Source organism: Mus caroli, unplaced genomic scaffold (genome assembly GCF_978045245.1).
Source record: "Mus caroli unplaced genomic scaffold, Mus_caroli_1 scaffold_9, whole genome shotgun sequence".
Lineage (NCBI taxonomy): Eukaryota > Metazoa > Chordata > Mammalia > Rodentia > Muridae > Mus > Mus caroli.
In genome coordinates this window covers 78,278,575-78,306,551 of record NW_028227264.1, presented here as the reverse complement: position 1 = coordinate 78,306,551, position 27,977 = coordinate 78,278,575, and the positions used below count along the sequence as shown (strand labels likewise).

Genomic DNA, 27,977 nt, shown 5'->3' with positions numbered 1-27,977 from the left:
TTATGATAGGCCCAGGCTTGGCTCCACTGTTGAAACTTCTGTTCACCTCTTCCCAGTCGTCCTCAGTCTATAGCTCCTTGATGGGGTCACCAGGTAAAATGCAGGGAATTCATTGCCATGACAGACAAGCTATTTACAATTGCACCACGTTCCAGACTACTAAGAAATACATTTCTTCTGATAGCCGCTTGTTGAAGTTGCTAGTTTTCAGACCCTCTGAGCCTTCTGTCTTTTTGCTTGATCCAGCAGCCCTGCCCTGGTCAGTTGCCGAGGACTGTGGCATTGCCTGGATCTAGGCCTTGAGGCATGAAGCATTGGAGGAGTGGTGATTTGGGGGGATGCTCAGAGCCTTAGTATAGATTTCCAGAGTTGCACTTCTATGGGGGAGCCTCCAGACTGAGGTCACCAGAGGGTTGAGAACCACCCCTTGCCCCTGTGGAGCTCTAACCATCAGAGACACCTATCATATCGGGAGGGATGAGCAATGACAGCAGGGTGACCTAGGTGTCAGAGGGCTCAGTCCCTCATCTCTATCCTGGAGTCTGCCTTGGAGCCCCTCCTTGCCTGCCCCTCTGGCTGTAAAGGGTCCTGAGCAGCAGCAGAGAAGGAGGTTTCCTTGTTTGAGAAAGAGGTATGTGGGGACCAAATCGAATACTCAAACTTGTTGTGCTGTGTGTAAGAGTGCACCGCCATTCCATTGTCCACTGCTGCTAGTACACACCTGTCCCAGTGAGCCATCCCCGTTCCCCGTGCAGGGGATGTGTGTGTGTGTGTGTGTGTGTGTGTGTGTGTGTGTGTGTGCATGTGCTGGTGGTGTGTCCATTATCCAGCCAGTGCCTCCTCATGCTCCACAGCCTAGGCCTTGCAGGTGACTGGCATGGGATGAGGGCTCAAGGTGATGAGGAGCCAGTTCTGGAGTGGGTACTTTAGGTACTGAGTCTGAGGGTAGCCCGCTCTCTAGGCAGTGCTCTGCTTGAAGGGTGCTTCCCGGTCAGTATGACCCTATGTAGCTTTAATTTTTTCAATCCCACTTTTAATGATTGTTCTTAAATGCTTTAATCTTTCTTGTAACCCACCACCCACCAGAAATAGTGGAAAAGAAAGGATACAGGGGAAGTGGACCTGTTTAGAAAGGTTCTTTGGAGCAACTCCTGTCTGGGTTATCTGGAAATCAGCAGTTTAGTTCACAGGTCAGCAGCGGCAGCTTGATCCACTCGCAGACACTTCACACACGGATATATATACCAGCAGTCCAGTTTGGTATAGTCAGGTTAACAACAGTGGTGATGGTGACATGATCTAGCCGAGTCAGCCAGGCCTCAGCCTCAGCATGAGTCAGAAAGAGGGACCAGGAGGGACACCAGGAGAAGTTCTCAGCTGTGCCTCTCTCAGGGAAGTGAAGATCAGTGAAGACGCAAGACCCACAAGTGTTGCACAGCTAGCTGTACCAGCAAGCCAGGCTCTGTCTCTGTCACTCTGTAGAGTCCTGTTTATACCCTCTAAACATCATGTGTACTCCACGTACCTTGCCTCAGCACGAGCAGCCAATCAGCCAGAGTTCTTGGAAGCAGCAACAAACTGCAGCACACCCTCAGAAGGTTTTTCGTGCATTTCTTTCTATGGCGTCCAGACAAATGGAGCTCAGCTATGCAGTGTAAGGCAGACTAATACATGCATGTCGTTAGCAAAGAGTCTTTCATCACGCGTCCTTTCACATGCTGCTTGCTATAGCAGAACTCTGACTTTCAGAGGTCCTAGGCTGCAGGGCTTGTCTGCAGGGATACCAGATTTTGTGCTATGGACTGCATCTTGCTTGCATCAGACCCTGTGGGAACCTGATTCTGACTGGCTCTGGGGAGATGGGCACTGAAGCAGCCTTAGAGCCCCAGAGATGGAGAGCCGAGGTTGTGGGAATGTGGGTGGGGTCTATGTGTGCATATCCCTCTGCCCTCTTCCTGGATCCTTTGCAGCATCCCTTCAGAGACATGGATGCCTCAGTACTCATGGGTCTCCAGGGCCAGAGCTAGTCCTGGGCCAACAGTGCCCTGTGGGAACAGGAAACTAGCAAGACATCAGGACTTTCAAGTCCCCTCTGCTTCAGGGGAAGGTCAGACTTCAAGCCCAGCCTCTCTGGAGCCCCTGTACAGGATAGACAGCTTGGCCCACATGGTCTGGTGGGAGAGTTCTCCTAGTGAAGTTCTTAGCTGTGTCGCCATGCTGTAATGGATTAGGAGCCATGACCTCAGTCTTAACCCTAATCCTAATTTCTGCCACCTCCACAAGGTTTTAATGCTGATATGCCCAGGGATTTTAACAACTGACCCAATTCCTTTCAGGAGGGGAAGGATGGAAGAAAGATTCCATACAGGTTCAATTCTCCCACAGCCTCCCTGCTTATTCAGGCTCTCCCTCCTCCAATCTCATCTCTCCTCCCATCCACCCTGTCTAACTTTGTCTTCCTCTTTTCTCACACTTCTCAGGCCTCAACCCTCCTCTAGCCCCACTTTCTCCATCAACATTCTTATCTCTTCTCCAGCTCCCCCACTCACCCTCCTCCAGCTTCTCTCCTCCCACTCATCCTCCTCCATCTTCCTTCCTCCTCCCACTCATCTTCCTCCTATTGGTCCTACTCCAGCCACATCCCTTTTCCTTCCTCACCCTCTTCCAGCCACATCCCTCCTCGCACCCTTCTCCAGCTTCCCCTTTTCCATCCAGTCTTTTTTCCATCTGCACCCCTTCTCCTGCCCACCCTCCTCCTGCCCACCCTCCTCCTGCCTCTTTTCCTCAGGAGCTTCCTTGCTCCGTCTCTCTCTTTTTGCTCAGTGCCCCAGTTTCCTTCATCACCTCCTCTTTCCTGGCTCTCCTTTCAGCACATAGTAGGTCCTCAGTGTTGCCCTGACCTGCTAAGACTTTCCTATGGTTAGGTCCCAGTAAACAGCGGTTAATGGGGGTATTACAGATGCCACTGGTCATATGAACTGTCAGGAGCTAGGGGGACATGTCACACATATGGTAGGGTGACTTTGGCACCTCTGAGTCCATGTGCTATGGACATATGGGTGGATGTGAGAGCGAATGCTGGCATTGGGGACCTCTGCTTCAGTTAGTGTCCTCTCACCAGAGCCCAGCCTGCCCTTGTCTTTAAAGGGTCAGACCTGCCACATCGGTGTTGGGTAGACATGGGGGAGGGACATGGATGAAGACCTGAAGCCCAGGTTTCTGCACAGTCCTTGTCCAGTCCTGTGTGTAGCACAGGTTACAGTGTATTGAAAGTTCTGCCTGCCCACTTTCTAGGATGCAGGGACCCTCCCTTACCCCTGAACAGGTCACTGCACGCTGCTCCCTCCCAGCTCCAAAGCACAGGCACTTGGGTTCTCTGAGGACCTCTCAGGTCAACTCTGCCTGGGTGACATCCTGCAGGAGAGAAGGTCAGGGGAGACCTTTTGGACCTTCAGCAAGGAGTTGTCTCTTTCCTGACCTTCCCTGCCCTCAAGTCTCAAACATCCTGGACTCAAGTCAACCTTGTGGTGGAGAAAGGGCTGATTAGCTCTGAGTGTGGCCTCCGTGGAGGCATCAAGGAGCTGGAGTCTCTGGAGTGGAGGCTTCACACTGTGGCCTCTTACACCTTTAGGAGGCCACACCCAAAGGATTCAGTGTGGGCTTTGGAGATCCTGGCCTTTCTTTCCAGAGTCTACATGCCCTTGGCTCCCAAGTGTCCCTGGCCCAGGGTCTCAGGACACCCCCTGAACAGGGTAGGCTGGGTCCCACCCATCATGGGTCAACTTTAGAATCTCTGTGGTATTCTCTAGAGTGGATACAGCCTGTGTTAAGGCATGATCCTGACCTTCCCACCATGAAGGGTCTTGAAACCTTCCAACCTGACAGCAACTACAAGATGCTACTTTAGAGGAAAGGTGGGCTTCTACCTGAGTTTGGCCATCCGTGCTAAGGTACTTATTGGTTTAGAAGTGTCATGGTGTCCAGCACAGGTGCCCTCCTCTGGAAAGGCTGAGATGAACTCAGGAGTGCTGCCCAGGCGGTTGTTGGCTTGCCCTCTCTGCAACTCTGCATTTTCACTGCAGAACCCCGCCCAAGTGTTGGGGACACCTGGGTGACCTCCAGCCTACAGTCTTGAGTTCTGGTGGCCCCTCCCAGCTGGAAGACTCCTTTCTGCATGGAGACCCCAGTCAAGCTTTGCAACACTTTTGAGTCTTGTTCTTAGTCCTGAGATTCCCGGATCCCAGCTTGGAGATCCCTCCCAAATAGGGGACTTCAGTTTGTTACGCCCCCACACCCGCCCATCCCAGCCCCGAAGCCCCTGCCCCTGCACGCCCGGGTCAAGGTGGCAAACACACCCCTCAGGGCCTCCGCCCTCTCCTGCCCTCCCGCCTCCGCACTTTCTCTTCATGGCACGCCCTCCCTCAGCCCCGCCTCCGCCTCGCCCGGGCCCTTTCGTCAAGCCCTGCCCTTTCCCTGGGTCCCGCAGTCTCCACCGCCATGTGATCCTGGGGCTGCCGGGACAGCTGGGGCAAGCGGGGGTCGCGGGCGTCCCTGGGCGGGGGCGACATGGAGCGGAGGTGGGTCTTCGTGCTGCTGGACGTGCTGTGCGTGTTGGTCGGTAAGAGCCTCAGCCCCGGGTGCGGGGACTCTTTCCCAGGTGCACACTCCCTCGGTCCCTCTGTCCAGTGTGCGTTAGAGATGCGGACGATGGTGACCGATGCTCCACACTTCCCTGTGAGCACCCCGCCAGCCCTCCTGGGCTCCTGGCGGGATCGGGGCTGCCTGTCTACCTGTAGCTGTTCCCGGGTGGAGGGTCCTGGCAGCAGGAAGTCGCTCGAGTGCCGCGGAGCGATGTGACTCACACGGGCGGGGCAGAACCAAGACCCTGCAGGCCAGTGACCCATGGCCAAGGTCCAGCACTGTGCCCTCGGGAGGCGGGGACAGCTAGGCTCTCACAGACAAACCTGCCATTCCGGTTCAGGCCGCTGGGAGGAGCGTCCCGAACCCCCCCAGGCTCGAACAAAGGCCAAGTGTTCGTTGGGGCCCAGGGGACAGTGGCTGGATTCTAACCCAAGGCGGTGACGGTGACGGGGTGCCTCTATCTTCCTCCATTCTGCATCTCCCTCCCCTTCCACCTTCCATATCCCGGAAGGATACTCATTTTAGCTGCGCCCGTTGGCAGCCAGAAAGCCCCGTGGGACACCCCTCAGCCATTGGCACCCTTTTTAAGTGTATGGGTTTGTGGAACCATTTCTGTTGCTTTAACTGTGTGCCAGGAACTACAGGACTTGGAAATAGTTTACATTTTTCCTTGGAAAGTCCTGAGTCCCCACGGGCGGAGCTACCTGGGAAGTCACAGCAGCAGGAGGAGGCCTATGCCTCTGAGTGGCCGAATGAACCAAGACCCTGCAGGCCAGTGACCCAAAGTCTGCACTGGAGTCAGTGCAGACTTTGGGTGGTGATAGGGAAGCCTTGCAGCCAGAATGAAGGAGGCCCTTTCCTGTTGGTGGGAACAAAGTACCCTACAAATACCCACTGCAGGTGGAAGAAGAAGAGGGGACACAGCTGGGAGCCAGTGTCCTGGCCCACACCTGCCATGCAACCCAGCCATGTTCAGGGCTTTAGGTTCGTCCAGACCTTGCACAGCTGTGGTCTGCCTGGCTTGTCTGCTGAGGATTCACTAACTTTAGTTGTCTTCAGTGTTGCTCTCTACCACCAGATCCTTGGACTTTACCTCCTATGCAGAAGATGTGTGTTTCCCCTGATCTCTTACATCCTCCTCTGACCTCAGTTCCTCTATTTCCTCTGAACCCCCTCTTCCCTCTCTCATCTTTTCTGATACTCTCTCCTCTCTGATCTTCTCTCTAACCATCTTCATGTTCTTCCCTGCTCTTCCCTGCTCTTCCTCTCTCCCCTTTCTCCCTTTCTTCCTCTCCCTTGCTCTCCCCCTCTCCCCTTTTCTCCCCTTCTTCCCTCTTCTCCCCCTCACCCCTCTCCCCTGCTCTCCCCCTCTCCTCTCTTCTCCCCCTCTTCCCTCCTCTCCCCTCTCCTCTGCTCTCCCCCTCTCCCCTTTTTCCCCTCTCCCCTTCTTTTCTCTCCACTTCTCCTCTCCCCCCCCAGTCTCCCCTCTCCCCCTCTCCTCCTCTCCCTCCTCCCTTTCTCTCCCCTGTCCTCCTCTCCCCTCTCCCCCCTCTCCCCTGCTCCCCCCCTCTCCTCCTCTCCCACTCTCCCCTGATTTCACCCTATGCCATCTTTCTCCTCTGACCTCTTCTCCTTCAAGACTTCTCTCACTGTTATGAAGGTGTCCCCTCCCAGGGGACACTGCTCCTGTCTCCTTACTTCTTGGCCATACCTCTCAGCTTCATGATATTAGCACCTTCCTGGATCATGTCTTCTCTGGACTCTGAGATGGCTCAGCCCACATCAGGGACTGTATTCTGGCCAGTCCTTTTCCCCTTTGCATGTTGAGTCTCCCCTCGGGGTTCACCTGGCATTCAGGACCTGAGGGCCATGCACTCCACACCCAGCTTCCCCACTGCTGACAGGCAAAGGGTACTTTTAGGGGTGTTTGTGTTCCTGTGCCTTCAGAACAAGGTGCTACTCACTGTCCTGTCCTTGTGACTGGCTCCCACCTCCCAGCAACCCTTGGTTGGAGGCTTCAGATTGCAGCTCTGTTCACAGCTTCACTGCCAGGCCATTCATTTCCAAGAGTGGCTGTGACTCTGGCTTTGGTCCGAGCTTTCTGCTTCCAGAGCTGGGTCCATCTTGTCCAGGGTGTAGCTAGCATTGGCTCAGAACATGAATGAAGGTAAATAAAGCAGAGACTCAAGGGGTGGCCCTCTGGCTGTGAGCTACACAGCCTCACAGCCTTACAGTCTCACATTGTGTTGCTGGATGGTCTTACTGCCCAGGCAGTGAGCAGTTGCCAGTGTCCCACCCTGAGCACAGCAGGGTCCTGCTGTGCCCTGCTGTGCTTATGCACAGTTGCCAACTGTCACTAAGGTGACTATATGGTTCTACAGGGGACAGAAGCCGTGAAGAGCAACGGTTACTCCATGGTGGCTCATCAGGGTGCTGGAGTGAGAGGTGGGGGAGGCGCGATGCTTGCAGTGTGTGTGCAAAGGCCCTGGTTGCTGGTGAAGAGGCAGCTCTAGGGAGCCCTGAAGTGAGGAGAAGCTATAGCTGGGTAGAGCTGCTGAGTAGTTGGGCTCATTCAAAGAAGCCAATGGAATAGTTTCCAATGAGGGCATGCACAGTGGCCGTGATAGATGTGCAGATAACAGGGGGGATGGAATGGACACTGCGGAGAACTATGTGCCTTCCCTGGCCTCCCACAGCCTCTCTGCCTTTCATCATCCTGACCCTGGTGAATGCACCATATAAGCGAGGGTTCTACTGTGGAGATGACTCCATCCGGTACCCGTACCGTCCAGACACGATCACCCATGGACTCATGGCTGGGGTCATCATCACAGCTACTGTCGTCCTTGTAAGACAGAAAAGGGCTTGGGTGGGGGATGGTCCAGCCCGCCCGCAGGATGGGCATGGTGGGAGCTGTGTCTGCCTAGTGCTCTGTGGCTGTTCCATCCGCAGGTCTCATTGGGAGAAGCCTACCTGGTGTACACAGACCGTCTGTATTCACGCTCCAACTTCAACAACTATGTAGCTGCCATCTACAAGGTGCTGGGAACCTTTCTGTTCGGGGCTGCTGTGAGCCAGTCTCTGACCGACCTGGCCAAGTACATGATTGGCCGTCTTCGACCCAGTTTCTTGGCTGTCTGTGACCCTGACTGGAGCCGGGTCAACTGCTCTGGCTATGTGCAGCTGGAGGTGTGCAGGGGCAGCCCTGCTAATGTCACGGAGGCCAGGTGAGTATTTGCTGCAACCCAGGCAAGGCTCTGACAGACAGGAAGCCTGGGGCCTGGTGGATGGAGAAAATCTGTCCACAGAGGCAGGCAGAGGAGGCAGCCATGTCTCTCCTTTTGCATCTTTGGCAGGGCAGGTATGCAAGTGGACAGTCTCAGGGTTCGTTTGTCTGGGAGGCAGTGGCCAGCCCTCAGAGGTGGGGTGATTACCTCCTATGCTTTGAGGCCGGTGATGAGGGATCTGCTGTGGTGAGGGAGCTCCTGCTTCTTTAGGGCCCTCTGTGGGTGGGCTTGTGTCCAGTTAGCATTGTTTCTTTTCCTGGTGTCCTGCTCTTCTGGGTCCCCACTGTTCATTCTTGGCATGGCCTGTGTGTCCTGCATCCTCAGCTGAGCCTGGCTCTATCTGTTGTCTCTGGTGAGCCATTAGGGCTTCTGGCACTTTTTCACTTTGAATATATATATATATATTTTTTTTTTTTTTGGTTTTTTGAGACAGGGTTTCTCTTTATAGCTCTGGCTGTCCTGGAGCTCACTTTGTAGACCAGGCTGGCCTCGAACTCAGAAATCCGCCTGCCTCTGCCTCCCGAGTGCTGGGATTAAAGGCGTGCGCCACCACGCCCGGCTTCACTTTGAATATTATTGGCATTTTCACATCCATAGTGCATTTTTAGATTTTTGAGACAGCATATTGCCATGTAGCCCAGAATGACCTCAGACTCCTGTCTCAGTTCCCTGAGTGCCGGGGTGATAAGTCTGTGCCACCATGACTGGCTTAGCATGTCTTCTTGGCTTCTGTCCCTTTTCTTCATTCTTCATGGATGTTTTCATCTCTGGATGTTTCAAGTGACTGGTTGCGGTGTCCGAAACTTATTGATCGTGTCTTCTCATGGACTGCTTTTATATGTGTGTGTGCTTGTGTGTCCAAATATGTTTGTGGTCAGTGTTAAGTGTCTTCCACAATGGCATCTCTCTCTCTCTCTCTCTCTCTCTCTCTCTCTCTCTCTCGTGTTTTCCTGAATGTATGTGTATACATCAGATTCCTGTCTGAGGCCATGGGGCTCAGAAGGTGGCATCAGATCCCCTTGAGCTGGAGTTACACGCTGTTGTCAGCTGCTGTGTGGGTGCTGGGAACCGAATCCTCATCCCCTACAAGTGCACTGGGCACTCTCAACTCCAAAGTCCACTCTCCAGTCCTGCTTCACATGTATGTTGAGGCAAGTTCCCTTGCTAAGCCTGGAGCTGTACAGTTGTGTTAGAATGGCCAACAAGCTGCCGTCCTGGGTTAAGGAATGCACTACCTCCTTTTGCGTGATTCTTAGGGGTGCGCTCAGGTCCTTAGTCATGCACAGCAGGCACGTTACTGGCTGACCGTCTCCCCAGCTCCTTAGACAGCTTCTATTTATTAGCCATGCTATGTGTGTGCTGACATTTACTCTCCAGGCCTTGGATTTTGTTGTTGTTTGTTGTCTTTTTTTTTTTTTTTTTTTTTTTGGTGCAAAATAGTGACTTTTGTCCGTGTCTGTTTGGGGCTGTTTTGAAGATCAAACCCACAGCTTTGACTCTAATATGCCAGGCAAATGTCTCTAGCACTGAGTCACAGGGAGAGTGGACACTGTGGTCACTGTCTATTTAGTGACTTCCATGAAGGAACTGTGTGTGTCCATGTTGTACTGAGGTCTGTTGTTAGCATAGCAGTCAGCAGGATTGGACATACATTTCACTCTTGTTTTCTGGGTGCTAGTGTGGAGCTGGGGACTCAGCTTTAGACTTATTTTGTCTGTCAAGATTGGAGAGTGGCCCTGGGGGTTTCCCTGGGGGGATGGCTTCTCTGAGCCTTCAAAGCATAGGCCTTGGCTGCCACTCAAGCAGTGACTAATATCTTTGTAAGATGAGGTGATGGTCAGCAACCCAGACCACCAGGTGTCATAGCAGCTATAGTATTATATATACTGTAGCTCCCAATACTATAGCATAGACTATATATACTATAGTAGCCCAATACTATAGTGTAGACTATAGTATTTGGAGTCTGACAGTGTGGGCCCTGCTGGCCATGGTTGCTTCAAGAACAGGTAGGGGGTCGAAGTTGGTGAACTGAGAGTGAAGAGAGGAGAAGACAGTTACTCCAGGGCCTCCTGATGGAGTGTCCTGTGTGCAAGCCTTCCCTCAGGATAAAATTTGTTTTTTCAATTTTATTTTTATTCTATGTGTATTGGTGGTTTGCTGGCATATTTTTGTATACCACATGAATGGCCGGTAACAATGGAGGCCAGAATTGGGCATCAGCTCTCCTGGAATTGGGATTACAGATGGTTGTGAGCCACCCTGTGGTTGCTAGTAATTGAACTCAGGTCCTCTGGGAGATCATCCAGGGCTCTTAACTGTTGCACCACCTCTCTAACTCCCCTCAAGTTAAAATTTTATTACCACCGCCTGCTCTTCCAGGGGATCTGTATTAGATCCTCAGAACACATAAGGTGGCCCCCACACAACCATTTGTAACTTCAGTTCCAGAGGATCTGATGCCTTCCTCTGGCTTCTGCAGGCATTGCATGCATGTGGTACACAGACAGAGATTTAAGCAAAACACCCATACACATAAAATAAAAATAAAAATAAAAATAAGTAAATCCCATTTTTATTACTTTTAAGTGTGTATGTGTATGTGTATGTATGTATGTGTGTGTATGTATGTGTGTGTATGTGTGTGTGTGTGTATGCATGACTACAGGTATCCTCAGAGGCCAAAGGCATCAGATTTCTTGGAGCTGGAACAGTAGGATGTGGGAACTGAACTTGGGCCCTCTGCAAAAGCAGAGGCTCTTAACTGCTGAGCCACCTCTCTGACTCCACTTCTCTTAGTTTCGAGTTGCACTCCTCTGTGACTGCCAGCTCCCCAAGGAGCTTGTGTCTCTGCCTCTGGGTCTCCCTGACCGGCTGTCCTCTCTCCTAGGCTGTCCTTCTACTCTGGCCACTCCTCCTTTGGCATGTATTGCATGTTGTTCCTGGCGGTGAGTACCCAACTTCTTCCCAGGGAACTTGATGGGGCCACCCCTTCCCTGGGCCTTGGTCTTCCCTATTGCACAATGGGGTATGTGGAGGAGGCACTAAGGGTCGTAGGACTTGTGACTCTTGCCCTGGGCTGGACAGGCTCTGGACACTCATGGGCCCAGCTGATGGCAGGCTGATATCTCAACAGCTATATGTGCAGGCCCGGCTCTGCTGGAAGTGGGCACGGCTGCTGAGGCCCACCGTTCAGTTCTTCTTGGTGGCCTTTGCAATCTATGTGGGCTATACCCGAGTGTCTGACCACAAGCACCACTGGAGTGATGTCCTTGTCGGCCTCCTGCAGGGAGCCCTGGTGGCCTGCCTCACGGTGAGTCCTGCTTGCTCTGGCTGACTCCGATGTTCTATGACCTCTGCCTGCTATTCTGCCTCCAAGAGCTTGCCCCTCACCCCTGGCCCCTCCTATCCACATGGAAACCCTCCTCAGCTTCTCCCTTAGGGCTCCCAGATGTTTTTCTTCTTCCAGCCCTACTCACTGCCTTCCCCTCCCCAGGTCCGCTATGTTTCAGATTTCTTCAAATCCCGGCCACCCCAGCCCTGCCAGGAGGATGAAGTGCCGGAGCGCAAGCCCAGTCTGTCACTGACGCTGACCCTTGGTGACCGACCCTAGCTGCTATGAACACCCTGTCTCTTCCTGCTTTGGAAGCTGGGAAGTCACCTGTGGGCCAGTCATGTGTTGACCCCTTGCCCCTGATCAGGCACTACCGACTTTGGAGCTGTCCTAGGGTCCTGGCTGGTGACTGTGGACCAGGATCTTGGGTGCTTGTTTGGCCCTGAGTGTTGGCAGGGCCCATCTTCTTCATTCCTTGCTATTGTATGACCTCAAAAGATGTGGTCCTGCTCTGAGGGCTCTTTCCCATCTCCAGTGGGTTTTCAAGGAGAGCCATCCCAGCATGGCCCCGGAAGTGGTTGGTCTGAGACTGTTCATGAAGACAGCACTCTCCTCGACGGCCCTGAAGGTGATGAACACCTTGTTTGCCTCGGTGGGGAAGTTGGCCTTGGACAAGGATCACAAGTGTGAAGACGGCTGCCAACCCTTGGGCTGCCTAGGAGTCCAGGTTTCCTGGAAAGTCACACATAGTTTTTGGTCTGAATCTTTTTCTCAAGCCTGTGGAAGATTACCACTCGAGGCCTCCAAGCCCCTCCCTCAGGCTTGATGTTCTGTCCTGTCCCTACTCTGTCCATGTGGACCAAATGTGTAGCCAGGCATTGGAAGTAGGTCCCGGATCTGCCATTCCCATCTGTTTCAAAACACTTCAAGTTACTGTTTCATGGGAGGGTGTGTTATAAACTTTGTACCAAATGTCTCTGCCATGCATGTTGATTTTTCAAGCTCTTCTGGTGAGGTAGATGGTCCTCTTGCACCTTACTCCTCAGTGCATTGTGCTGGACTTGCCAGTCTTAGCAGAGACTTAGGGGACACCTGGCCTGGGTGTCTTTTATGTTGGCCAAGACAGAGGCCTTATAGCCACTGTGGCCTTCCTCCATGTGTGATGGATGCTTATCCTAGGTCACCTTAGAACACAGAGACCTTCATGGTCAGTGTTAGATAGGTGTGTGGCCATGCTCCCAGGATGCCTGGCCAGTCTCCCAGGGGCAGCAGGAGGGGTGACAGGTCTTGTTGTATCTCAGGACAAGGTGTGTGTTTTTCTGGGAATGGGCAGGCTCCTTATATATTCATCAGGTCTTTGGGTCTGGGAGCATGGGGGACAGTGTGAAGTACCAACTCCCCCTCTCCATTTCCTTCCTCTTCTTAGAGGCTAGGTCAGGATCAGGTCACCAGGATTCTGGATGCCACTGGCAATTATTGAAAGCCAGCAGGCCCATGGAATTCAGCCCAACCCAGAGGCATGCTGGGTGCCTCTGCATTTGGTAGCTGGTGCTCAGCCTTTGACAGCCTGCATTTTCATGGGGATCCTCCTGGTTACATGACTACCTGCCAGCATCCTCCGGCCAGTGCTCTGCATAGCAGGGCCCCACAGGTACCAGCTGTTCTGTTAGAGGCAGAAGATCCCAGTTGAGAAGGCAAGCTCATGTCCCAAACACAGCAGGACTCTGCTTGTACATATCCTCTGTTTGGCCATACTGCAGCTGAGCTGAGCCTCTCCCAGGCATCCATGCCTGCCTGTCTGACTCAATGCTGGGTGCTGCCTCAGTTTAGCAAGCGCAGAGACTGTGGGTGTGGGACACACATCTGTGACACTAGCACAGGGAGGCTGAGATAGGAGGATGGTGAGTGTGAGACCAGTTTGGGCTACAGTGATTCTTCTGTGTGTCTGTGAATGTTCCTGTGGGTATTCGCATTGCAGGTCAGAGGGCAACCTCAAGTGTCCATTCTTAGATGCTCTCCTTCTTTCTTTCTTTCTTTCTTTCTTTCTTTCTTTCTTTCTTTCTTTCTTTCTTTCTTTCTTTCTTCCTTCCTTCCTTCCTTCCTTCCTTCCTTCCTTCCTTCCTTCCTTCCTTCCTTCCTTCCTTTCTTTCTTTCTTTCTTTCTTTCTTTCTTTCTTTCTTTCTTTCTTCCTTTTTTTTCTTTTTTTTAAACATAGTCTCTCATTGGCCTGGAACTTCACCAATAAGTGACTTCACACTCGATTTCACAATTCACACCAAGACCCTAAAAGAGTGATTCTCAACATGGGGGTTGTGACCAGGGGTCACATTACCAGACATCCTGCACATCAGATATTAACATTATGATTCATAATGGTATCAAAATTACAGTTTTGCAGTAGTTGCATAACTGCATAAATAATTTTGTGGCTGGGGGTCACCACAACATGAGGAACTATATTAAAGGGTTGCAGCAGTAGGAAGGTTGAGAACCACTGCCATAGGGAGAGACTAGTTATTTACAAAACAAAGCAGGCACTGGAGAGGTGGCCCAGTGGCTATTGTGCATGGTAGCCCATGACTGCCTGTTAACTTCATCATCAGTGGTATCTGATACCCTCTTCTGACCACTACAGGCACTGTACACATGTGCACATACCACCCGCCCCCCAATCCCACACACTTAAAAGAAAAAAAAATTATTTATTTATTTATTTATTATTCATTCACTTTACATCCTGATTGATGTAAGACCAAGACCCTCTTGGTCTTCCCTTCACTCAGTCCCTCCCCTTATCACCCATCTCCTTCTCCTCTTAGAGGACCTCCCTTGGGTATCCCCCACCCTTGTGCATCAGGTCTCTGCAGGATTAGACACATCCTCTTTCACTGAGGCCAGACAAGGTAGTCCAGTTAGGGAAATATAATTCACAGCTTTAGGAATAGACCCCACTCCAGTTGTTGGAGGACTCACATGAAAACCGAATTACATATCTGCTACACATGTGTGGGAAGGTCTAGGTCCAGCCCATGCATACATCTTTGGTTGTTGATTCAGTCTCTGAGAGCCTGCAGGGATCCAGGTTAGTTGACTCTGTTGGTTTTGCTGTGAGTTCCTATCCCCTTCCAGGCCCTGAATCTTTCCCCCAACTCTTCCATAAGAGTCTTTTAATGGCTATTCCTGTTTGTCAACTTGACTACATCTGGAATGAACTACAATTCAGATTGGGGGGCTCACCTGTGATCCAGATCTTGAGGCTGGAAGAGACAAGTTTCTGACCTGGATCTTGACACGGAGATCTTGAGGTATAGTAGTCATGCAAAGCTCAAGCTCAGGCAAGGTAGTACATTCATTTAATCCCAGGAAACTGGGGCAAGGAGATCTCTGAGTTCAAAGTCAGCCTGGGACAAAGCAAGTCTCAGATCCAGGTGTGGAGCACACCTTTAATCTGGGCCACAGATTCTGCTGGAGGCCTCCATAAGGACACTGGAAGGAGGAAGAGTCACCCTTCACCTGCTTGCCTTACTTGCCAGCACATCTGCTGGAATCCACTCCTACAGCAGACCAGCTGAAACAACTAGCCTCGTGGGACTGAGCAACTACTAGATTCTTGGACTTCCCATCCACAGTTGCTCATTGTTGGTTTAGTTGGATTATAGACTGTAAGTCATCACAATATAGAGAAATTCCCTCAATATAGAGACATTCCATAAGTTCTGTGACTCTAGAGAACCCTGACTAATACAAGTCCCCAAGTTCCATCCCATGTTTGGATGTAGGTAACTGCATCTATTTCAGTCACCTTCTGAGTGGACCCTCTCAAAGGACAGTTATGCTAGACTCCTGTCTGGAAACACAACAGTATCATTATAGTGTATTAGATTGGTGCTTGCCCATGGGATGTGTTTCAAGTTGGGCTAGTTATTGATTGGCCAATTCCTTAGTCTCTTCTCCATCTTTGTCCCTGCATTTCTAGTAGACAGAATAAATTTTGGGTCAGAAGTTTTGTGGGTGGGTTGGTGTCCCTATCACTTTACTGGGGTTCCTGTCTGGCTACAGGAGGTGACCTTTTCAGGTTTCATATCTCTACTGCTGTGAGTCTCAGCTAAAGTCCCCATTGATTTTTGGGAGCCTCCCCACCCCAGGTTTTTGGCATGTCCTTGTGATGCCCCCAACCCCTAACCCCCACTAGTTATAGATTTCCATTTATTCTCCTGGCCTTCTTGGCCCCCCTCCTGTCTCCTCACCCGATCCTGAACCCCTCATTTGCCTCTCCACCCCCTCTCCCATCCAGTTCCCTATCTCTGTTGTGCCAGGGAAATGTTAGTGATCCCCAAAACACACACAGGAGCCAATATGATGCAACTCACAGTAGGGTCTTTATTCTATTCGAGCTAGCTTGGGCTCCCCCCCGCCCCCGCCCCTGAACACACTACAATCACGCAGTGTGGTTTTGGTGGTGGTGGAGCCCAGAATGTCTAATGGGGCAAGGATTTATAGTAAGCAGCAAGCAGGGACTAAGTGTGCAAGCATCCGACTGGAAAGCTCCTGTGGCCTTTAACATAATTGGCTGGTGCTGGGAGTCATATCATAAACTTAACTTCTGTTCCCCTCTGCCATGGTGGTTGTTAGGCAAGGGGTGGGTTTGTAACCTGGGGGTGCAGGTTTGTTGGGGGGATAACCTGGAGACACTGGTCTTGTTGAGGGTGTAACCTGGAGACTCTGCTCTTGTTGGGGATTAGCCTAGAGACTAGAGCTAGGCTCAGGTTCTGTTGGGGGGCAACTTGGAAACTAATGCCAGGCTAGTTTACCTGAGTTCACACTTAGGTCAGGTTCTCTAAAATGGAGACTGAATTGAAATGCTTTGACATCTCACCTCCATCTGCCTCCTATGATTATTTTATTCCCCCTTCTAAGTGAGATTCAAGCATCCTTGCTTGGGCCTTCCTTCTTGCTTACCTCCCTTGGGTCTGTGGAGTGTAGCATGGGTATCCTGTATTTTATGGCTAATATCCATTTGTAAGTGAGTACATACTATGTATGTCCTTTTGGATCTGGGTTACCTCTCTCAGGATGATATTCTCAAGTTCTATCCATTTTCCTGCAAAATTCATGATGCCTTTGTTTTTAATAGCTGAATAATATTCTATTGTGTAGATGTACCACATTTTCTTTATCCATTATTTATTTGAGGGACATCTAGATTATTTTTAGTTTCTGGCTGCTATGAACATAGTTGAGCAAGTGTCCTGTGGTATAGTGGGACATATTTTGGGTTAATGTCCAAGAATGATATGCCTGGGTCTTGAGGAAGAACTATTCTCAATTTTCTGAGAAACCACCAAATTGATTTACCAGTTTGCACTCCCACTAGCAATGGAGGAGTATTCCCTTTGCTCCACATCTTTGCCAGCAGGTGCTGTCAATTGAATTTTTCATCTTAGCCATTTTGATGGGTATAAGATGGAATCTCAGGGTAGTTTTAATTTGCATTTCCCTGATGATTAAGCATGTTCTTTATTCATTTTATTTTATTTTTAAAATTTATTTACATTTCAGTTGTCCCCCCACTCCTGCCCCTTGATCCCCTCTCCCACAGTTCCTTATCCCATTCCTCCTTCTCCTTGCCTCTAAGAGGGTGCTCCCTTCCCCAGGCTCCCCACTTTCCTGGGGCCTCAAATCTTTCCAGGATTAAGCATATCTTCTTTCATTAAGGCCTGACCAGGCAGGCCTTTGCTATATTTGTTCCAAGGGCCTCAGACTGGCCTGTATATGCTCCTGGTTGGTGCCTCAGTCTCTGGGAGCTCCCTGGGGTCTGGGTAAGTTTAGATTGCTGGTGTCTCCATGGGGTCACTCTCCCATTCAGTTTCTTCAATCCTTACTCTAATTCCACCATAGGGGTCCCTGACTTGAGTTCAATAGTTGGGTGTAAGTATCTGTTTCTGTCACTGTCATCTGCTGGTAGGGCCTCTCAGGAAAGCCATTCCAAGCTCTTGTTTGTAAGCGCATCATAGCATCAGAAATAGTGTCAGGCTTTGGTGCCCTCCCATGAGATTGGTCCCCAGTTGGGCTGGTCATTGGACAACCTTTCCTTCAGTCTCTTCTCCATTTTTGTCTCTGCAGTTCTTTTAGACAGGAATAGTTTTGGGTCAGAAGTTTTGACTGTGGGTTAGTAAGTTTTGTCCCTCTACTTGAGGCCCTGTCTATCTCCTAGAGGTGGGATCTTTGAGTTCTCTCCAATGTTGGGCATTTTGGCTAAGGTCACCCCTGTGGGAAGCCACATGTGCTATTGCAAAGTGGCACAGGCTTCTGCTGGCCACCACGCATACATAGGCAGAAAAGTTTTTTGCCAAGATGAGGTTTTGAGAATTGACCAAAATTGACCAATCAGAAGAGAGAGAAAGTAACCAATCAGATAAGAGAGAAAGTAACCAATCAGAAGAGAGAGAAAGTAACCAATCAGAAGAGAGAGAAAGTAACCAATCAGATAAGAGAGAAAGTAACCAATCAGATGTAAGAATGCAAATGAGGTTGTAAGTATCAACCAAACACAACACAATCCGGGTGTGAGACACGCCTCTCCTAGGCCTATATAAAGCAGCACCAGGGCTGGGCAAAAGGTCTTTCGCCTCTGCAATCAAGCTCTCCCAATAAACGCGTGTAGAAGGATCCTGTTGCAGCGTCGTTCTTGCTGGTCGAGTCGGACGCGCGCAAGAAGTGGTGCCGAGACCCCGGGACGAAACATCTTCAGGCACGAGCAAAGACCCCCTGCTACAGGGAGGATCCAGAACTGCATCGCGGGGAAGGAGCGGTTAATAAAGGTTCCCGTAAAACAGGCTGCTGAGAAGGATCCGGCGTGGGTTCAGAACTCTTCAGCTGGGGAGCGGTGTTAATAAAGTGTTCCTGCAAAACAGGCTGCTGAGAAGGATTCGACCGCAAGGATTCAGAACTCTTCAGCTGAGGAACAGTGGTACCGGTAAGTATAAAGAAATTAAGGTAAGTCTCTGAGAGGTATGCTTTCTTACGCAGTAGGTGTAGGAGTACCAGGAAGGCATATCAGAAACAGAGAGAAAGGAAAAAGAAGACGCGCGTAGAAAAATAAGTAACTTAAGAAATATAAAAAAAGAAAGCTAAAAATAAAGATACAAAGGATAATATAAAGATATAAAGGATAATATAAAAAATGAAGAACAAAAAATTAAGTCAATTTATCCTCCTCTCGAGGACTTTGACTAAAGAGGCAGCCTTCATCAAAGGCTTAATGATAGCTCTCAGGGAAAGAGGAGTAACTATTAGAAGCAGCCACTGTGCAGAATTCCCAGAAGAAAGAGAAAAAATGAAAATAAGCTATTTCAGAGCCCTCCTAGGGACAGAAGGAAAACGGGAGACGTCCTGCTTCCTCTCTGACTCCTATGGAGAGATTCTTAGCTCTGGTTAGGATATCTGTGTCCCTTTGAGCTGTCTATTGTCTGTTTTTGGTGCACCAAATTGTCTATATGTTTGTCAATTCATGTTTGGATGATTGAATGATTGTTCTGTGTTTCATGTTGAAAAAAAAAAAATAAAAAGCAGTCTCAGTCTGCACAGCAAAAATTGACAAGTTAGCTGCAAGGTGGCTGGGAGTCAAGTACAGCTGAAAAAGCCCTGCTGAGGGCCGATTGCAAATGGAGCTTTTAAAGGGGCAGACAGCCTTTTGCTTGTAACAAAAAGTTAGCTTAAAATTGGAAACTCAAGGTTGAAGTCATTCTAAACAACATGAACGAACCCAAGAAAACAGATCATATGCAAAAGCAGTGTACAAAGGGTAGAAAGAATAGGTTTGAAAAGAAAGTACACATCTTTACAAATAGAAGGAAAAACCTTTCAAGGTATAATGGATACAGGAGCAGATAAAAGCATCATATCTAGTAATTGGTGGCCTGCTTCTTGGCCTGTTAATCAATCGTCACATAGCTTACAAGGATTAGGATATGAGGCTACCCCAACTATAAGTGCAAAATCCTTACAATGGAAAGATAAAGAAGGAAGGACAGGGCTTTTTCAACCTTATGTACTCCCTTTACCTGTAAACCTATGGGGAAGAGATGTGATGTCAGCCATGAACTTTATACTGACAAATGATTATTCTCAGAAAAGCAAGGAAATGATGAAAGGAATGGGATATATACCTGGACTAGGTCTAGGAAAAAGTTTACAAGGTAGAATTTCACCAGTTAAAGCCACAGTAAAAGCAGATAAGAAAGGGCTGGGTTTTTTCTAGGGGCCGCTGAGGAGCCTTTGCCCATTCCGTGGTGTACAGAGGACACGGTGTGGGTGCCTCAGTGGTTTTTATCCTCTGAGAAATTAAAAGCAGCTAAAGAATTAGTACAAGAACAATTAGACTTGGGACATGTAGAACCCACACAATCACCCTGGAACACCCCTATTTTTGTTGTAAAGAAAAAGTCAGGTAAATGGAGATTGTTACATGACCTCAGAGCCATTAATGCACAAATGCAAGTTATGGGTCCCGTACAAAGAGGACTCCCCCTACTTTCAGCTCTACCTAAGGATTGGAAAATTATAGTAGTAGATATTAAGGATTGTTTCTTTTCCATTCCGTTAAACGAGAAAGATAAACCTAGATTTGCATTTACCCTACCTTCTGTTAATCATATGGAGCCTGATAAAAGGTATCAATGGCGAGTGTTACCCCAAGGAATGGCAAATAGCCCTACCATATGTCAAATATATGTAGGAAAAGCTTTACAACCAGTTAGAGATGGTTTCCCCTCCTTAAAAATTTGTCATTATATGGACGACATTGTGATTTGTGGACCTGAAGAAGAAAGTATACAGCGAGCTTATGGCTTTCTTAATGAAACTTTAAAAAATAATGGCTTGATTATTGCACCAGAAAAGGTACAGCAGTCTAATGTTAGTCAATTTTTAGGAGCCACTATTACTTTACAGTGTGTTACCCCACAAAAGATTAGTATAAGAAAAGATCATCTAAAGACATTAAATGATTTTCAAAAATTATTAGGAGATATAAATTGGATTCGACCTTATTTAAGGATCCCTACTTCGGAATTAAAACCTCTATTTCAAATTTTAGAAGGTGAATCACATATTACCTCATTGAGACAATTAACACCTGAGGCTTCTGATGTTCTTAGGAAGGTAGAAGAAGCAATCCAAACAGCACAGCTAAATCGTATAAATGAGCAAAAACCTTTTTGCCTATGCATATTACGAACCATAAATTTGCCAACTGCTGTATTATGGCAAGATGGTCCTCTAGTATGGATACATCCACACATATCCCCTAATAAGACTATAGAGCATTATCCCACCATGGTGGCAAATATGGCCCATAAAGGCATAAAAAGTTCAATCACTCACTTTGGAAAAATGCCAGATAGCATAATTGTCCCCTATACTGCTGCACAAATGCAGACGTTGTGTGCGACTATAGATGAATGGGCTATTCTTAGATGCAGTTATTCTGGTTTAATTGATAATCATTATCCTAAACATCCTTTATTACATTTTCTGTTATTACATCCAGTTATATTTCCAAAGGTAACGGCTAACACTCCTATAAAGGGAGCCATTGATATTTATACAGATGGATCCAAAACAGGAATTGGAAGTTATGTGATTAATGAAAAGGCTGTAAGGTTGCAATTTACACCAGGAGCCCCTCAATTGGTAGAATGTTTGGTGGTTTTAGAAGTCTTTAAAAGATTTCTTATGCCCATAAATATGATCTCTGATTCTGTTTATGTGGTTAATGCTGTACTAATGTTAGAGACTGTTGGAAATTTTAAGCAGTCTAGTCCAGTAACTGAAACTTTGAGGAAAATACAAAATTGTATTTTGATGCGTGAGCATCCCTTTTATATTCGACATATTAGAGCACATACATCATTACCTGGACCTATGGTTAAGGGTAATGCAATTGCTGATTCAGCCACCAGAGATACGGTTTTCCTATCACAAAATTCTATAGAAAGTGCAAAAAATTTTCATCAACTTTATCATGTCCCTGCTTCTACATTACGACAAAAGTTTAAGCTCACACGAACAGAAGCTCGAGATATTGTCCTACAGTGTGGTAGGTGTGTAGAATTCATTAATGCACCTTCCGTGGGCGTTAATCCTCGCGGATTGCGACCCCTAGATGTTTGGCAAATGGACGTCACGCATATCCCAGCTTTTGGGAAATTACAATATGTACATGTGTCCATCGATACCAGTTCTGGTGTCCTACATGCCTCTCCCTTGTCAGGGGAAAAAGCAGTTCATGTCATATCTCACTGCTTAGAGGCTTGGGCTGCATGGGGTAAGCCCCTAGTGCTAAAGACAGATAATGGTCCTGCATATACTTCTTCTAAATTTAGCCAATTTTGCAAACAAATGCAAGTGAAACTTATTACTGGACTGCCCTATAATCCACAGGGCCAAGGCATCATTGAGAGAGCTCATCGTACTTTGAAACAATATTTGCAAAAACAGAAAGGGGGAATAGAGGCTATGACGCCAAAGATGGCTCTATCCCTTACAATATTTACTCTTAATTTTTTAAAATTGGATGATGCTGGAAGATCACCAGCCGAAAGGCACGGACAATGGCCTCAATCGCCCAATGAAATGGTCAAATGGAAAAATGTCCTTGATAATAAATGGTATGGCCCGGATCCTATCTTAATCAGATCCCGGGGAGCTATTTGTGTTTTTCCACAGGGTGAAGAAAATCCACTTTGGGTCCCGACGCGACTGACAAGGACCGTAAAAGAGCAAGATGAATCCCAAGATGATCCTGCTATTCCTGCTCCTGATGATTGAGACCGGGATAAGTATACCTTTGTGGGCCATAGTAAGATCATGGCCAGTACCTTTACCGGTACATTCCAATTCTTCCACCTTGCCTTTGTTTTATGCAACAGAATGTTTTCTGGATGCGCCTTGTGCACGACAAACTCCTCAAGAGCCACGGGTGTATAATAGTACGAGTTTTCATTTAAATTATACACTATGCTTTGTGCATGATGTGGATAGACCTTTTACACCCTGTATATTTTTAAAGAAAAAGGTTATCTCTAATTGGGCAGACCCCATTATCCAAAATAAAGTGAGCTCTGAAGTGTTACTTAATGCTTTAACGCAAGTCGTCCAAGGAGAGCAATTAGGCTCAGGTGATGTTGGAAATAATATAACTTCACCTATAAACATCACCACTATTATGATAAAGGGAAAGGTGACTATTCCCAAAAGATCACGATGGCCTGTTGGCAATGCTACTGCCAAACGCAGCGTGCCCTGGTGTCATCCAGACCTCACATTTCCTATAGTTTTTTCACCTTGTCAATCAAAAATTTTTCCTCGAAAAGAAATAGCAAAGGGTTTTGCTTTGTCACCTCCTTTAGATTTTTCTGTAATGAATGATAAGGAAGATGCTACAGGAAAAGAAAATATTTGGCCATATTACCAATGGATTTTAAGTAATGAGGCAGGTGCTAGTACCAGTCTGTCAGCCTTTGCACTGCTGACTGGCACCTTTCATGAGATACTGAATGTTTCTGCCACACTTTCCAATACCTCTGCTCATTTAGATAATGTGACAACTAATAGAGTTATCAGAAATATGACTACCTCTCCAGTAGAAGTTTGTGTTAGTCCTCCATTTTTCTTTATATTGGCTGAATTTCAAAATGATACAGAATGGTTAGATTATACAAATATCACTTGTTTTTTGACGCAATGCTGGAATGGAACCAAATCCTTAGCCTTAGTGGTACAGCTACCAATCTTGGTCCCTGTACCTGTTGAGGCAGATCCAGAGAAGTTCCCAATAATGAGTCTAATTAGACAGAAGAGAGATTTTGGAATCACAGCTGCCATTGTCACTGCCATTGTAGTGTCTGCAGCATCAGCGGTTACTGCAGGAATTGCTATGGCCAATCAAGTTAATAGTGCTGATACCATAAGTCAGATAGCAGAAAAAACGTCTGAGGCATTGCTCACTCTGCAAAGGGTGGATTCTCATCTCGCCTCAGGATTAATGTTAGTGAATCAGAGAGTGGATATTTTACAGCATAACATGGAACAGATGATGGATGTCATTCAAATGAGTTGTGTGGCATCCACTCCGCATGTATGCATTACTCCCAATAGGTATATTAATAATTCTTTTATTAAAAGTACAGACCTATCGAATTATCTGAAGGGAAACTGGTCGCAGGAGCTGGACAGGCTGCAGAAGAGGCTGCAGATACAGATCCTGAACCTTAATGGAACCAGAGTGGAACCTGTGACCTTTGGAGACTTTACCTCTTGGCTTTCCTCTGCTTTCTCTTACTTTAAGGAATGGGTGGGAGTGATTTTGTTTGGTGCTGCCATATGCTGTGGACTGGCGCTCATGCTCTGGTTGGTATGCAAATTTAGAACACAACAAAAACGTGACAAGGTGATTATATCTCAGGCACTATTGGCTATTGAAAACGGCGCCTCCCCCAAAGTTTGGTTATCTATGCTCAAGAATTAGTCGGCATCTGAGTTCTCTGCTCTTGCGCATGAGAGAGACTCAACAATCATTGATCAGCCCTTGCACATTGATGCATACGACAGGGTGATCATGATTTCCCCACTAATTCATTTTTTGGCTGGCCTCTTTTGCAGAGTTCGCCCTAGGTCACTTAGCAGTTACTGTCACACAGCACTGGGGTATCCAGAGACGGGCAACTTTCCTCATGCACAGACCAACCTAAGGCACGGGGCCCGGTGGCGATAGGGTTACCCTACGACGGGAAAAGACTGTGACATTGGAGGAACGACCTAAAACAGGAGCCACAGCAGATGGACATAATTGCACAGGCCTAGTCCAGCCTCATTTTATTAAAACAGAAAGGGGGAGATGTGGGAAGCCACATGTGCTGTTGCAAAGTGGCACAGGCTTCTGCTGGCCACCACGCATACATAGGCAGAAAAGTTTTTTGCCAAGATGAGGTTTTGAGAATTGACCAAAATTGACCAATCAGAAGAGAGAGAAAGTAACCAATCAGATAAGAGAGAAAGTAACCAATCAGAAGAGAGAGAAAGTAACCAATCAGAAGAGAGAGAAAGTAACCAATCAGATGTAAGAATGCAAATGAGGTTGTAAGTATCAACCAAACACAACACAATCCGGGTGTGAGACACGCCTCTCCTAGGCCTATATAAAGCAGCACCAGGGCTGGGCAAAAGGTCTTTCGCCTCTGCAATCAAGCTCTCCCAATAAACGCGTGTAGAAGGATCCTGTTGCAGCGTCGTTCTTGCTGGTCGAGTCGGACGCGCGCAAGACACCCCCACTGAGTCTTTAGAGTCTCACCTCCAGGGTCTCTGGTACTTTCTAGATAACCCCCCCCATCCCCTGAGGTGGCTTATCTCCATTCATTATCTTGGCCCTTTTGGCTTCTCTTCTGTCCCCAGATCCACAAGCCTGATCCTGTTCCCCTTTTTCCTTCCTCTCTCCTCTCCCACACAGGTCCCTCCCTTCCTCTGCCTCATGTGATTATTTCCATCCCTCTTTTAAGTAGAATGGAAACATCCTCACTTGGGCCTTTGTACTTGTTATACTTTTTATGGTCTGTGGGTTGTGTCTTAGGTACTCCATCTTTTTCGGCTAACATCCACTACTCAGTGAGTACACACCATGCATGTCCTCTTGGGTCTGGGTTACGACACTTAGGATGGTATTTTCTAGTTCCATCCTCTTATTTGCAGAATTCCTAATTTCATTGTTTTTAGTAGCTGAATTGTATTCCATTGTGTAAATGAACCACATTTTCTGTATCCATTCTTCTGTTGAGGGACATCTGGGTGGTTTTCAGCTTCTGGCTATTATAAATAAGGCTCTTATGAACATGGAGCATGTGGCCTTGTGGTATGGTGTGGCGACTTTTGGGTATATGACCCAAAGTGGTATAGCTGGGTCTTTAGGTAGAACTATTTCCAATTTACTGAGGAACTGCCAGACTGATTTCCAGAGTGTTGTACCAGCTTTCAGTCCCACCAGCAATGGAGGAGTGTTCTTTTTTCTCTATCTACTCACCAGCTGCCACTTGAGTTTTTGATCTCAGCCATTGTGATTGGTGTGAGGTGGAATCTCAGGGTTGTTTTGATTTGCATTTCTGTGATGACTAAGGATTTTGAACTTTTTTTAAAAAATTGGATATTTTATTATTTACATTTCAAATGTTATACCCTTTCTCAGTTTCCCTTCTGCAACCCCCCTATATCATTCCCCCCTTACCTTGCTTCTATGAGGGTGCTCCCCCACCCACCTATCCACTCTTGCTTCACCACCCTAGCATTCCTCTACACTGGTGTATCAAGCCTTTACAGGACCAAGGGCCTTCCCTCCCATTGATGCCAGATAAGGTCCCTTCAGCTCCTTCAGTCCTTCCCCTAACTCCTCCACTGGGGTCCCTGTCCTTAGTCTGGAAGTTGACTGCAAGCATCCATATCTGTGTTGGTCAGGATCTGGCAGAGCCTCTCAGGAGACAGCTGTATCAGGCTCCTGTCAGCAAGCACTTGTTGGCATTCACAATAGTGTCTGGCTTTGGTAACTGTATACGGGATGGATCCCCAGCTGGGGCAGTCTCTGGATGGCCTTTCCTTCATTCTCTGCTTCACTCTTTGTCCCTGTGTTTCTTTTAGACAGGAGCAATTCTAGGTTAAAATTTTGTTGTTGGGTGGGTGGCCCCACCCCTCAACCTTGGGACATGCCTAACCTCTAGCTATGATCTCAACAGGCTCTCCCTCCCCTTTGTGGGGTATTTCAGCTAATGTCATCCCCGTGGGGTCCTGGGAGGCTCTTGCTTTCCTGGCATCTGGGACTTTCTGGTTGCTACCTTCACTCAGGATATTTTCTAGATCCATCCATTTGCCTAAGAATTTCATGAAGTCATTGTTTTTAATAGCTGAGTAGTACACCATTGTGTAAATGTACCACGTTTTCTGTATCTATTCCTCTGTTGAGGGACATCTGGGTTCTTTCCAGCTTCTGGCTATTATAAATGTGGCTGTTATGAACATAGTGAAACATGTAACCTTATTGCATGTTGGAGCATCTTCTGGGTATATGCCCAGGAGTAGTATAGCTGGTTATACTACTGGTTATCCTCAGTTAGTACCACCAAACTGATTTCCAGAGTGATTGTACCAGCTTGCAATCCCACCAGCAAAAGAGGAGTCTTCCTCTTTCTCCATATCCTCACCAGCATCTGCTGTACTTGAGTTTTTAAAAAATTATATATTTTCCTGATTTACATTTCAAATTTTATACCCTTTCTCCATTTTCCCTCTGAACCCCCTCCCCATTGTATCCCCCCTCCCCCTGCTCACTAACCCATCCATTCCTGCTTTCCTGTCCTGGGATTCCCCTATACTGGAGCATCGAACCATCACAAGACCAAGGGCCTCTCCCCTCATTGATGTCCCACAACGTCATCCTCTGCTACATATGGTGCTGGAGCCATGAATCCCTCCTTGTGTACTCTTTGGTTGGTGGTTTAGTCCCTGGAAGATCTAGGGGTACTGGTTGGTTCATATTGTTGTTCCTCCTATGGGGCTGAAAACCCCTTCAGCTCCTTGGGTCCTTTCTCTAGCTCCTTTATTGGGGACCCTGTGCTCACTCCAATGGACAGCTGTGAGCATCCACTTCTGTATTCGTCAGGCACAGGCAAAGCCTCTCAGGAGACAGCTATATCAGGCTCCTGTCAGCAAGCACTTGTTGGCATTCACAATAATGTCTGGCTTTGGTAACTGTATACGGGATGGAGCCCCAAGTGGGACAGTCACTGGATGGCCTTTCCTTCAGTTTCAGCTCCAAACTTTGTCTCTGTATCTCCTCCCATGGGTATTTTGTTTCCCCTTCTAAGAAGGATCTAAGTATCCACATTGTGGTCTTCCTTCTTCTTGAGCTTCATGAATTGTATATTGGGTATACCATGTGTCTTAGTTAGGGTTTTATTGCTGTGAACAGACACCATGACCAAGGCAAATCTTATAAAAAACAACATTTACTTGGGGCTGGCTTACAGGTTCAGAGGTTCAGTCTATTATCATCAAGGTGGGAGCATGGCAGTATCCAGGCAGGCATGGCACAGGCAGAGTTGAGAATTCCATGTCTTCATCCAAAGGCTCCTAGTAGAAGACTGACTTCCAGGCAACTAGGGTGAGAGTCTTAAGCCCACACCCACAGTGACACACCTACTCCAACCAGGTCACACCTATTCTAACAAGGCCACACCCCCAAATGGTGCCACTCCCTGGTCCAAGAATATATAAACCATCACACCATGTATTATCTTTTGCAATTGGGTTACCTCACTCAGGATGATATTTTCTGGTTCCATCCATTTGCCTTAGAATTTCATGAATTCATTGTTTTTAATGGCTGAGTAGTACATCATTGTGTGAAGTACCACATTTTCTGTATCCATTCCTCTGTTGAAGGACATATGGGTTCTTCCCAGCTTCTGGCTATTATAAATAAGGCTGCTATGAACATAGTGGAGCATGTGTCCTTGTTATATGTTGGAACACTTTTTGGGTATATGCCCAGGAGTGATATAGCTGGGTCATCAGGTAATACTATGTCCAGTTCTCTGAGGAACTGCCAAAGAGTGGTTTGTAACAGTTTGCAATCCCTCCAGCAGTGAAGGAGTATTCCTCTTTCTCCACATCCT

At 47.9% G+C, this 27,977-nt stretch overlaps 1 protein-coding gene across 2 annotated transcripts; it reads left to right on the top strand.

The window, feature by feature from the left end:
• The first annotated feature begins 4,461 nt into the window (after nt 1–4,461).
• Plpp2 (phospholipid phosphatase 2) lies at nt 4,462–12,234 on the top strand. 2 transcript variants are annotated; one of them, XM_021174182.2, is made up of 6 exons: nt 4,462–4,618; nt 7,338–7,489; nt 7,594–7,868; nt 10,819–10,876; nt 11,065–11,241; nt 11,425–12,234. In XM_021174182.2, exons 1-6 carry the CDS (start codon nt 4,567–4,569, stop codon nt 11,539–11,541), a joined length of 831 nt encoding a protein of 276 aa, XP_021029841.1. In that variant the 5' UTR covers nt 4,462–4,566; the 3' UTR covers nt 11,542–12,234. The 2 variants fall into 2 exon arrangements, with proteins under 2 accessions (XP_021029841.1, XP_021029843.1); XM_021174184.2 differs by having other exon boundaries at nt 4,471–4,577.
• Nucleotides 12,235–27,977: the final 15,743 nt, after the last annotated feature.